Below are 13993 nucleotides of genomic sequence, written 5' to 3' on the forward strand. Positions count from 1 at the left end.
CAGAGAAGTTAACATTACGACCACTATGAATAACATGGCGCCCCGGAACAGAGCAGTGGAGTTAACATCACGTCCACTATGAATAACATGAAGTTAACATCTCGCCCTAAACACACATCGTGATCGGCGTTGCCGCGAACTTGAAAAAAATATATCAGTTGCCAAGCAGAAAAAGTACCAAAAGCACACAAAACTGTTGTTATATTAAATCCATAGTAATAAAATAGTTATAAAAAAAATTATATTTCTTGCTTCTGTCTGCTTATTTGCATACTGAAAAACAAACTTATAGGGCCCCTAAACCTAAAATTGCGCAAACCTTATTTTGAAGAAACGTTGCTCAAGTAAATATGTGCAAGAAATATGAATGTGCTTTGTATATATTGATAGCTTCATCTTTAAAACGTAAAAAAAAACTAAGTTAAAAAAAAAATATTTTTTTTTCCACGCTTTTACCCATATTTTAGAGCACGATCTGGACACCAAAATCAAAATTAGACTAAAAATTTCGCAGTGGTCGCCATACGAAGCACAAATTATTGTACAATAACACAAACATGAGCAAAATATCAAAATAATTATTATTTTAGCGCAATAACTGTGCAATTTAGTACAAACGACCCCATACACCACACAAACGCTCGTCGCAAGCCCGATATTTCGTTATGTTTTTGTGTGGTTTAGGGGTCCTATAACAGTGGCGTGTGCAAAGAAATTCCGGGTTGTGTTTCCCTTATAAGAGTTACCAAATCAACTTATAAATATCTATATATAAATTGTGAGACTTTAAATAACAAGAAAAAAATATTTGCCTTTAGACTAGTAGTACTATCCATAGTTTTCGAAAATTCATTTCTGCCAGCCGAAAGTATCAAAATACGGCATTTGGAAACAAAAAAGTATCAGATATTAAAATTTAGAAAAACAGTATTAAAAAATATACAATTGTACCAAAACGGCAACGCTGATCATGATGGAAAACGTAGTTAACATCTTGTCGTCATAGCGATGATGGAATTAACATCGTCAGCCGAGTGAAAATAACGCTAAAGTAACAGAGGCAGCGCCGCTTGTGATACCCTTGCTTGCCTCACCGCTCGTGCCATAAATTCAAATTGGTTGGATAGTCGACATGCGTCTTCTGTATACTGTTTGTTCTGTGGTAAAACCAAATGCAAGTAATAGTCAATAATACTACTGTTAACGCCACCTACATGTCAACTACAACATCCATCCGGCAGTACCAGATAATTTTATGTTACCGCTATGTCATTTTCGAACATTTATGTATTTACTTATTTACTTATATTTTACTTGTCCTATATTTGTCCTTTAATTGTTCAAAGTCATTCGCAGCGCAAAAGCCGAGGAGAACATACCACATAAAACCCGCGCCTAACGCGGTTTTCTGTAATTCGCGCCAATCGCGGTTGATGTAATAGTTTGTAGACCAAAACCAAAATTTTACTTAAATAAAACAACATCTTAATTGCGAATCTGGTTTAGTCTATTTTACAAAGTTTTATGTGGTTCTCGCCGATTCTTGCAATTTATGGCCGTTAATGGTCTGAACGGCGCATTAGTTCTTAATTTGTCATTGCCATTGACAATCGCGCGGCCATGTGCAAATAAAGAGTATCGCGATCGAATATTTGTAAAGTCACTCAACAGAGTTGAGAAAATTAAAATATTAAATAAAATCGCGAATCGTGCGTTATTAATTCACCATTTCGAGACAAAAATCACGGAGAAGTCGAGCTGTACGATTCCAGTATCTTCATTGGCCGCTAAGCTGAACTTCTCGTGTGCTATATTTGTATGCTGTTTGTTGTTGCTGTCTGGTGCATTTTGTCAAGGTGTCACCGTCAAGTCACGTTTTCCAGTAGCAAGGCTACTGTGGTCATTTCGAGGAGTTAAGGACACGTATAGAAGGAGTCGAGCTGTATGCTTGCCTGCGTCGTCGCTGCATTGTCCACATAATTTTACATTGGGTGCTCAACTTGCTGCGAGTTGTTGATCTTGTCGCATGGTCCTCCCGAAAAGTCGCCATTTTCTGTACGAAGACGAGCTGTACGACTTTGCGAGTTGAAGTAGCCGTTTAGTTGTTCGCCGCCTTAAACAACTATACTGCTTCCCTCATATACATAGTTCCAGATCGCTGCAACTACTGTACGGGTGGCTAATTGCTGGAGTATAGGTTGATCGTAACAGTAAGCATGCCAATGACGACCAGAGGCACAAGTCGGGATGAAGAAGGGCATTCAGACGAGGAGGATGCTGCAAATCAAACCTTAATGGAGGGTAATTTGGCTCACATGTCACAGGAGCAAATGAACACCCTACTTTCAGCATTGACCGGCATCAAGAAGACGGTAGAAGAGTTGCGAGAGGCTACGTGTCAAAGTCAAAAGGACATAGTAGAGCTTCGCACACGCATATCAGCAGATGCAGCAGAAACACTTGCCTGCCAGACAGCATTACCGCAAGCCGAAGTGCGACAGTTACCCGCTTCGGGTCAACCACCGTTACTCAGTGGTGATAAACCACCGCCTATAACATCAATATACCGCGCATTATCTTCCGGACAAATGCCGCCGTTATCGAATCAACAACTGCAGGGTCAGCCGCTGCAGACGCCGTCAACCAATATGCCGCTACGTCAGTCGATAGCGCAGCCGTCAACTTATACACTGCAGGGTCAGTCGCTGCAGACGCCGTCAACCAACATGCCGCTACGTCAGTCGATAGCACAGTCATCAACTTATACACTGCAGGGTCAGTCGCTGCAGACGCCATCAACCAACATGCCGCTACGTCAGTCGGCAGCGCAGCCGTCAAATTATACACTGCAGGGTCAGTCGCTGCCGACGTCATCAACTAACATGCCGCTGCGTCAGTCGATCGCGCAGCCGCCGCCAACGTATACGTTGCAGGGTCAGTCACTGCCGCCTTCGCTCAGAATTCTGTCGACGTCATTAAATGCTCTGCCGTCGGAGCAGTCAACGCCAACACCGAATGCACAACATCATCTGCCGTCGCAAGCTATGCCAACGGAGCCATCAGAGAATCCGTCGCCGGCCTTAACACCTTACTACTCTGAAATTTTTAGCGTCAAATTACATCCGTTGCCAGTTTTTTATGGCGACCCAGAAGATTGGCCGCTATTTCGGGCGAATTTTATTGATAGCACAATTGAGTTCAGGTACAATAACAGACAGAACCTTATGAGGTTACATACAGCCCTGCAAGGCAACGGTAGGCGTGTTGTGTCATCGCTGCTAATTTTTCCCGAGAATGTTCCGCAGGTTATAGAGGAGCTCCAGTTCAACTGCGGTAGACCAGAACTACTCATAAATGTGCAGACGCGAAAAGTAAAAGAATTTCCCATAATATATGAAGGCCGGCTGGAACAAGTGCTAGAGCTGGCTAACAGGGTTCGCAACATTGTCGCATTTTTTCAAGCAGCAAGCTGCGAGCATCATCTATTGAACCCAATGCTCCTAGAGCTACTTGTACTGAAGCTACCCGGCTCGAAGCAGTTTGAGTGGAGCCAATACGCTGCCAATGTCTTACCATTTCCTACTGTCCAGACATTCGCAGAATGGCTAAGCGAATTAGCAAGAGTAGTTAGTGTCATGCCGTCAACGTTGTCTGGCATGCGTAACAGTCAAGCGCCGTCAAATACACGTCCAAGATGTCAACCGCCAAGTCGTCCGTCAAATACCTCACGTCGTGTGCTGGTTAATAGTAACCAACAGCAAAGAAAAGAGCAACTTTCCTGCTTGAAATGTAATCAAGGTCACAATTTAGAGGCATGTCGGCAATTTAAAGCATTTAGCGTACGCCAGAGATGGGATTTCGTGACGGCTAAGGGTCTATGCTTCTATTGCTTGCAACGCGGTCATAGCCTGACCAGATGTCAACGCAAACAAGAGTGTGCGATTGATGGGTGCAGTCGTATGCACAACCCGCTCTTACATCAGCACACCCCGATAACGCCAGCTCAGCCTATCGCCGAGCCGCAAAGTAGAAATGAACATTTGCTGAACTGCACCGATAGTAAACACGGTACTTGCCTTTTCAAAATTTTACCAGTTATTTTGATGGGGCCCGGAGCCAGCACGAAAGTGTATGCACTTCTAGACGAAGGGTCATCGGTTACGCTGTTGGAGGAAGCTATCGCTGACGCGATCGGAGTCAAGGGTCGGGCAGAGCCGCTAAGATTACAGTGGTTCAACCAAAATCACACAACAGAAGAATCGCGCGTATTCAATCTGGACGTCCGCGGAGCCCAGTCGAAAACATGGTACCAGCTGAAGAATATAACCACCGTCAAGGAGTTGGATTTGCCGGTGCAGACATTTCATCGCCACCAATATAGTCATTTTGAAGACGTGCCAATATCGAGTTATGTCGCCGTAAAACCGTCGCTACTGATCGGTTTAGACAACAGTCATGTAAGTATGGCCGAAAGGACAATACATGCTGGTCCTCATGAGCCAATAGCAGCCGCTACCAAGTTAGGATGGGTAGCCTATGGTTCAGCACCGTCAGCCAGTGCAGTCCAATGTCTTCATGTTCGAAGGTCGCCTACAACGAAGCAGCTTCATCAACTGGTCGATGATTATTTCAGTATAGAAAGTTTAGGCGTGAAGGTACCAGATAGACCGTTGGAATCCGAGGACGACACCAGAGCTAGGACTATCCTCGAAACTACGACGCGAAATATTGACCAGCGTTACGAAGTGGGCCTATTGTGGCGCGAGGATGACGTCGCCTTACCTCACAGCTACGAGATGGCTAAACGAAGATTGCTTAAAGTAGAGAGCAAAATGGCAAACGACAGCCTATATGCTGAGATGTACAAATCAGCTATTGGAAAATACATCGCCAAAGGGTATGTCCAGTTACTATCAGAAGCCGAAGCAATGCAAGAAAGCCCTGCCACCTGGTACTTGCCGCACTTTGGTGTGGTTAACTCCCACAAGCCAAATAAGCTCCGCGTAGTTTTCGTCGCAGCAGCCACAGTTTCCAACGTTTCACTAAACACATTCCTACTGAAAGGTCCCAAATGTGCACAACCGCTTATGAATATAATGCATAAGTTTCGCCAACGCCAAACTGCTGCGGCCGGAGATATTGAAGAAATGTTTTTGGAAATAAAGATTCGACAGGGTGACAGGAATTCCCAAAGATTTTTATGGAGGGATGGAGATCAAAATGAGCCCATTTAAGTTTACATGATGACGTAAATGATTTTCGGTGCAGCTTGTTCGCCATGCTGCGCAGAACACGTAAAGAACATCAACGCCGCCAATTTTCGGGAAACAATGCCCAGGGGAGTGAGAGTCGTCACCGAAAACACATATGTTGACGATCTTGTTGCTAGCTTCGATAGCCCAACCGAAGCCAAGGAGGTGGTTGACGAAGCAGTAGCAATAAACGCAGCCGCCGGGTTAAATCTACGGAACTTCATTCCCAACTGCAAGGAACTGCAATTACGACTCAACAACGATAACCCAGTGCAGTCCGATGTCATCAGCATGGAACGTCAGCCAAGAACAGACAAAATCTTGGGTATGTATAGGAATTCCACCAATGACACGCTGGAGTTTCATTTCAGGTTCCAGAATATACCGAGAGAAGTCACAGATGGCAAGAGGTCACCTACAGAAAGAGAGCTACTAGGCTTGGCCATGGCCATCTATGACCCGTTTGGCCTGCTAGCCTACGTCACCATCCCCATAAAGCTGCTACTACAAGAGACCTGGAGACAAGGCATCGACTGGGATGACTATTTACCAGAACCGCTCGCGTCGCAATGGGCAACATGGTGGCAAATGTTCCAGGAAGTTCGCAAGTTTTCCATACCTCGCTGCTACTCACCGTTATATTCCACCGCCGACGGTCTTCAGCTTCATGTTTTTGGTGACGCAAGCTAAACCGCCTATGCCGCTGTAGTATACCTCCGGATGTTGACCAGCAGCACCGTGCAAGTCGCCTTTGTAGCAGCTAAAGCGAGATGCGCTCCCAAAAAAGCAACAACAGTGCCGCGTTTGGAGCTGCAAGCCGCCATATTGGGTAACCGTCTTCGACTGTCAGTTGAAAGGTGCCTTGACCGAGGCATAGATAGCGTTACATTTTGGAGCGATTCGAGAACCGTTTTGTTATGGATCCGGTCAACTACACGAGACTTTAAGCAGTTTGTCTCAACCCGTATATCGGAAATACTAGCCACATCCAGTCCGAGTCAATGGCGATGGGTGCCCTCAGCGCTCAACGTGGCGGATGAGGCTACCAAGCTCAAGTCGTCGCCAATGTGTCGCACAGATTCTCTCTGGACGACAGGTCCCACATTTTTGCGATCCAAAGAAGAGAACTGGCCTGAAGAACCAGAGCAACTGCACTCAAACATCGTTGAAGAAGAATGTATAAAGAGGACATTAGTCGCACATAATCGTCGAAATGCCATCGATATCAACAAGTTCTCATCTTATACACGGCTACTACGAGTGGTAGCATGGATCTTACGTTTTATACGCAAACTAAAGTCTGAATCACGCCAAGGAGGTGAGTTAGTGCCGAGTGAGATGGTAGCCGCGGAAAATTACATATGTCGTCAAGCACAAGTCGAAGTCTATGGCAATGAGATCAACACACTACGTGCGAACAAGTGTCTTCCGAGGTCGAGCCCACTATTTCAACTGACGCCAAAACTAGATCCGGATGGGAGCTTGCGCATAAATGGCAGAATCGATGCCGCATACTGTCTGCCGGAGTATACACGCCGTCCAATTATTATACCGCAGAGACATCGCCTTGCGTCTCTCGTCTTGGATCACTTTCATCGGAAGAATCATCACCAAAACAACAGGTTAACGATCAATGAAATGCGTCAGCGCTTTTGGGTGCCACATGCACACGCCGTACTGAAAGCTGTAATAAAAGGATGTCCAGTGTGTGTACGTCAGTCGGCCAAGCCGACCACGTCTTTGATGGGTCAGCTACCACGCGATCGTCTAACGCCATACGTCCGCCCATTTTCCTATACCGGAATTGATTATTGCGGCCCGTTCTTCGTCAGCATTGGTCGACGTCGTGAGAAGCGTTGGATCGCCGTCTTCACCTGCCTAACCACAAGAGCGATTCATCTCGAAGTGTCAGTCGATCTTTCAACCGACGCATTCTTGCTTTGTTTGCGAAATTTCGTGAACCGCCGGGGAGTACCAGTTCGCATAAGAAGCGATAACGGGACCCACTTTGTTGGAGCACAACATGACTTGGCAAAAGACGAGAGAATTTTTGATTTTGAAGCTATTCAACGTGAGACGTCAAGGGACCGGATCGAATGGAAAGTCAGTTGTCCAGCCAATCCAGCCGAAGGTGGGTGCTGGGAACGCCTGATTCAGTGTGTCAAGCGAATCCTTTAATGTGTATTAAAGGAAGAGGCCCCTCGACTGGAGACCTTTTGTAGCGTGATCATTGAAGCCGAAAACATTGTCAACAGTCGCCCGTTGACAGACATACCGTTGTCGGCACAGAGCCCAGAACCACTGACTCCAAACCACTTTCTTCTGGGAGGCCTCAATCCTACGCAGACTCCTGGCGATGCCGACGAGAAGGTGTGCCTCCGAAAGCAGTGGAGGATCGCGCAAAACTTAAAAGATCGCTTATGGAAGCGATGGATCAACGAGTACCTACCACAACTTCTGACGCGTTCAAAATGGCATAAAGAAGCTACTCCTCTTCAACCAGGACAGCTAGTATTGGTTTGCGACCCGCACTTGCCACGAGGCCAGTGACAGACCGGCCGCATCACCGAAATCATTAAAGCGAAATACGGTCAAGTGAGAAGCGCCACGGTACAAACCAGTGGTGGAACTATTCGTCGTCCAGCCTCGAAGCTAGCCGCTCTGGAGTTTGCGAATCCCCACTAGGATTCGCCGCGGGGTGGGATGTTAACGCCACCTACATGTCAACTACAACATCCATCCGGCAGTACCAGATAATTTTATGTTACCGCTATGTTATTTTCGAACATTTATGTATTTACTTATTTACTTATATTTTACTTGTCCTATATTTGTCCTTTAATTGTTCAAAGTCATTCGCAGCGCAAAAGCCGACGAGAACATACCACATAAAACCCGCGCCTAACGCGGTTTTCTGTAATTCGCGCCAATCGCGGTTGATGTAATAGTTTGTAGACCAAAACCAAAATTTTACTTAAATAAAACATCTTAATTGCGAATCTGGTTTAGTCTATTTTACAACTACGTTAACGGCTTTTTTCGAGTTTAGCTCAAATAAGGAAGATATCCTTAATTTATTGTTTAATTAGATGAAGTTCTTGAAAAATATTCTTAGAAAAATATCATATAAGGGCTTTTGATACGATTAATTCATTTCTTTTTTATTAGCTCTGCGCTATTTCCTTGAGTTTTTTCAAACACCAAAATGGACGGGGTTCACACTTCATGTGTTTGATTTGTTTCAAATTTTCAGGGGTTGATGGATAAACATAAATAAAAAATAAATATGAAATTCGAGCTTGATTAATATATTTTTAAAAACTTTATAGCACAAAAACAAAAACAAATCGATTTAATAGTTTTCCAAATATCTCGAGAACGGGGCGAGGAAGAAATTTGAAAAAAAAGTCACACATACACACATCAGAATTCCTATGAAAAGAAATATTTCTTTTTTTTATTTAATTTTTCAAATACAAATTTTTTGATTAAAAAAAATAGTTTTCGAAAATATGGCATCTCAAAAAAATTAAAAAAAACACAATGGTAGCTCTGAGTATTGCGCAATATTTAAGTATAGCATTATGGGGTGCACTCTACAATAATTTGAGTTATGAATTTTGTTACAGCAGTGATGAGTAAAATGAGAGTACATTACGAATTTAAAAATTGTTAAAATTTTTTCTTGAATTTTTTTTAGTATGCAGTTTTGTAGCCCATTAAATTTTAGTGCAAGTGCAAGTTTTAAGCGATTGCAAACCTAGCGTTAATTTTTTTTTTAATTTTCTTCCATAAGAAAAAAGTGCATAAAGCCGTCAGCACAAAAAATATTAAAAATCAACGCAATTTTGCAGTAGCTTAAACTGGCACTTTGTTATACTAAAATTTAATAGGCTACAAAACTACATATTAAAAAAAAAATTTTTTTTAAATTATTAGCCGTGTTTTTTTTACACACATATACATCTACGCTTACCGCGTAAAAAAACAAGCATCCACATTCATAAGCTCACATAAAGTTTGTCGCTTACTGCTCCATACAAATTTTAAGCGCATAAACACGTCTACTATTTCGTAATGTACTCATTTTACTCACCTTCGGTTAAAAAAAAAATTCATATCTCAAATTATTGTAGAGTGTACCCCATAATCAGTGTTGCCAGAACTTTTTGGACGAACCGGCCAAATTGGCAAATAAAACTGGCTAAAAACGGCTAAAATGTTTCAACTAAATTTCACATGATTTGTTTAAATAAATCACGAGTAAAAAGACTATTTCTTGGAGAGAAGTTACAAATTCGAGCCGGAAAAAATTTTGCCAGCAAGAATTTGCAATTAGGAAAAACATGATTGTGGCACATGGTTGGATTTTTTGTCGACGATAATTTGAATAAACCAGTTCGTTAAATTTAAAAATTTACAAACTGGAGCGATTTTAAAATGAAAAATGTGAGTTAATACTTCTTTACTTAATTAATTTAGTTAATTCCAATGATTTGAAAGGTACTCGGCAAAAAAAACTATCTATTACTATTACTATCTGATATTTTGAGTGATAATTGTCTTCCCTGCAAGGGCTTTTCAGACTGACCGATTCTCAATACACTCAGATAGAAACCAATACACATAAAAAACGCTGTAAAAATTTCCCTTCAATTTTAAGGCAGTAAAACAACGGCCTTAAGTTAACATCAACCGAGGCCATATGTTGACAAGGGATGCAAAATCACAGTTACACAAAAGAACTGGTCAGATTTTTCAGAAATCCCTTCAATTCTGATGTAAAATATGATGCCAAAAGACTGCAGATCTCCCATTTAGATGACCAGTCATATGACCGGCAGATGTCTCGTAGGATTCCCAGAGAGTTTTGCTTTACATAGAAATTTGTGCTCTTTTATTTTCATTTTGACTCACTTCAGTGTTGGTTCCTTTAATTCAAGCTGGCATTCGGTTTTTGGAATTTAAATAAGTTCTCAGCAAAAAAGTTTGTTTAAAAAAATACATATGGGTACATAGTGCTTGAAAATATCAATTTTTCCCATATCTTAAACCTTTGGGAGTGGGCAAGAATGATGTTTTGTAATTTATGCAGAATTGAATATGCGCTATCTGGGAAGACAATATCTACATGTAATATTTATTCTGTTTGTTGGCACTATATCCCAACACAAACGAATCTTAAGTCTCTTAACAGTGAAACAATTTCTTATTTTCTTTCTCATTTATTTCTTTGCGAATACATCTTCACACTTAAAATTAAGACATTTATAACAAACATTTTATGAAGAAAATCCCTTCTTCGTTTAAAATAAAAATAAGCGAAATCGGTTCAATTTCATACAACCCTGCCTGACATGTAAATTTTCTCCACGATAAGGCTAGTAGCCATTTCTAACAGATTTTGGGTCGTTTAGTCAAAAATGGAAACATATATACATATTTGAAATTTAAGAAAACAAGACAAATAGCAAAATTGGCTAAAAACGGCTAATTTTTTTCTGCAAAACGGCTAACAAATCGGCTGCCGGCTAAATCGAAATTTCTCCGGCTGTTTGCTATCGCAACCGGCTAAATCTAGCCGGAAAACGGCTAAAATGGCAACACTGCCCATAATACGCTACTTAAATATTGCGCAATACTCAGGGCTACCATTGTGATTTTTTTCCATTTTTTTTTGAGATGGCATAAGTTCAAAAACTAATTTTCTTTATCAAAAAATTTATATGTGCAAAACTTTTCAAGAAAAATATTTAAAAAATATTTATTTTCATAGAGAATTTTGATGTGTAGATGTGTATTTTTTTTTAATTTTTTCCTCGCCCCGTTCTCGAGATATTTGGAAAACCATTAAATCGATTTGTTTTTGTTTTTGTGCTGTAAAGTTTTTAAAAATCTATTAATCAAGCTCAATTTTCATATTTATAATACTCGAGCGCACATGTGCACAAGGGTATTATAATTTTATTCACATAACGGTTCTTTGTAACAGCCAAAACGAATCGAGATAGATATAGATATAGACAAATCTATATTAATAAAAATGTTGTGTTCGTATATCACGGTCGTCAAAACTCGAGAACGGCTGAACCGATTTGAATAATTTTTTTTTTGTATTGTTTGGTATAATACCAGAACCAATGATATCGCAAAAAATTGGAGGGTTTCCACCTATTTGAAAATATTTAACTCAATTATATTGATAAAATAAAAAATTATTACAATATGGGTATCAAATTAAAGAGGTTTAAAAAAGATAACTGCTGGAAATATTTTTGACGAGGGTTGCCACCTATTTGAAAATTTTAACTCAGTCAAATTGATAAAATAAATGAAATATTGCCATGTGGGTGTCAAACTAAAGAGTTTTAAGAAGGCTTACAGCCGCAAATATGTTTGAAGGGGGTTGCCACCTGTTTGAAAATTTAACTAAAGTACATCGATAAAATAAATGAAATATTACAATATTGGTATCAAATTAAAGAGGTTTAAGAAAGATAACTGGTGGACATATTTTTGAGAAGGGTTGCCCCAATTCTAAAATTTTAACTCAGTTAAACTGATAAAGTAAATGAAATATTGCTATGTGGGTATCAAACTAAAGAGTTTTAAGAAGGCTTACAGCCGAAAATATTTTAAAGGAGGGTTGCCACCTGTTAAAAAATTTGGCGCAATTTAATTGATAAACTAAATGATATATTACAATATAGATATTAGAATTAAGATGTTTAAGAAAGATAACTGCTGGAAATACTTTTGAGTAAATTTGCCACATGTTTGAAAATTTAAACTCAATTTTGATAGAATAAATGAAATACGGTAATTTGGGTATCAACCTTTAGATTTTTAAGAAGGCTTCCAGACGAAAATATGTTTGAGGAGGGTTGCCAACTGTTTGAAAATTTAACTCAATTTAATTGATATAGGTATCAAATTAAAGAGGTTTAAGAAAGAAGACTTTTGGAAATACTTTTGAGGAGGGTTGCCACCTATTTAGAAATTCTAACTCAGTTTAGTTGATTTAAAAAAATGAAATATTGCAATGTGGGTAGCAAGCTAATAAGTTTTTAAAAGAACTACAGTAGAAAATTTTTTTGAAGGGGGTTGCCACCTGTTTGAAAATTTAACTCAATTAAATTGGTAAAATAAGGGAAATGTTACAATATCGGTACCAAACTAAAGGCACTTGAGAAATCTTGATTTAGAAATCTATATCTATATATATATACATACATAAATGTTGTGTTCGTTAGTCACGGTCATCAAAACTCGAGAACCGCTTAACTAATTTGAATAATTTTTTTTGTATTGTTCGGTATAATACCGGGATCATTTATATTACAAAAATTTGGAGAGTTGCCACCTGTTTGAAACTTTTTAAATCCAGTTATATTGATAAAATAAATACAATATTGCAATACGGGTATCAGCTTAAAGAGCTTTAAGAAAGATAACTGTTGGAAATATTTTTGAGGACGACTGCCTCCTATTTGAAAAGATTAACTCAGTTAAATTTATAAAATAAATGAAATATTGCAATGTGGCAATAAAATTAAACAGGGTGAAAAATGATATCTGCTGGAATACTTTTGAGGAGGATTGCCACCTATTTGAAAATTTTTACTCAGTTAAATTGATAAAGTAAATGAAATATTGCAATGTGGGTATGAAATTAAAAAGGGTTAAGAAAGATATCTGCTGGAATACTTTTGAGGAGGGTTGCCATCTGTTTGAAAATTCAACTCAATTTAAAGGTAAAATGAATGACCTATTACAACATAGGTATCAAATTAAAGAGGGCTAGAAAATATGACTGTTGAAAATACTTTTGAGGAGGGTTGCCACCTATTTGAAAATTTTAGTTCAGTTAAATTTATAAAATTTATAAAATAAACTAGCTGTACCCTGCCACGCTTTGCTGTGGCATATTCCTTTTATATGGTTGGTAAATTATTAACGGAATTTGTTCCATACGTTTCATAAGTGTTTGGTTATGTAATAAATACTTGTGTGCACACAATATTTGTTGTTTTTCCATTCTCTGCATAGATATCAAGGATATCTTGTTTGCCGACACAGGATTACGCAACACCTGAGAAGCAATCCGCATCTAAATCTAAACCATACTTTTCCAAAGTTCGACCTGGAGCATTATTGATTGTGATTCCGAATGTCAATCGAATTGGGAATTGCAATCTTTTAAATTGAAATGGTGTATCGGTCGGAATCATGGGAATTCTTCACCTTTGAAAGGCCACGTTAAAATATTTACTTACACTACTTTCTTCATCAATTTCTTAAATGCGAGTCGCGTGCCGTTGCAAAGTTTTGGCTGATTAATATTCCGCAACATGATAATTGTCACACCTATTTTCAATTTCAGTATGTGTTATCTCCCAGGAAGATCAATCGAATTCAAAAATTCCGTTGGATGGTCTTTTTCCCACAACGGTGTTTATCGACGTAAATGCTATTTCCTCACGTTGAATGCTGGATTGAATAACATTAGTGGTATTCACCAAAGTGAGCAAGTGGCCTGGCAGTCTGGTAAAAAAGCAGATCAGCTCAAGCAACGACTGTTGTCAATACCACTATTATTTGGTTGATAGACATCCTTATTCTTCGCAGCAAGAATAGCCCGTTCACTGAGCCAATCGTGATTCCTATAATTCATTTTTTTAATAAAGAAACATTCTTTCGATCAGTTCTCCTTTCGATGTTTCTAAGTTACAAAAATTATC

General features: G+C 39.6%; 1 protein-coding gene across 1 annotated transcript in view; it reads left to right on the forward strand.

The window, feature by feature from the left end:
• Nucleotides 1-5330: 5330 nt before the first annotated feature.
• LOC118749548 overlaps nt 5331-13993 on the forward strand; it is a 9642-nt gene continuing 979 nt past the window's right edge. The window contains exons 1-2 of the mRNA XM_036484353.1: nt 5331-5577; nt 6235-7383. Coding sequence (XP_036340246.1) covers nt 5331-5577; nt 6235-7383 — 1396 coding nt within the window. The remainder of the gene's footprint in view (nt 5578-6234; nt 7384-13993) is intronic.

This window comes from Rhagoletis pomonella, unplaced genomic scaffold (assembly GCF_013731165.1).
Source record: "Rhagoletis pomonella isolate Grant_MI unplaced genomic scaffold, Rhpom_1.0 Rhpom_scaffold_00019, whole genome shotgun sequence".
NCBI classification, from domain to species: domain Eukaryota; kingdom Metazoa; phylum Arthropoda; class Insecta; order Diptera; family Tephritidae; genus Rhagoletis; species Rhagoletis pomonella.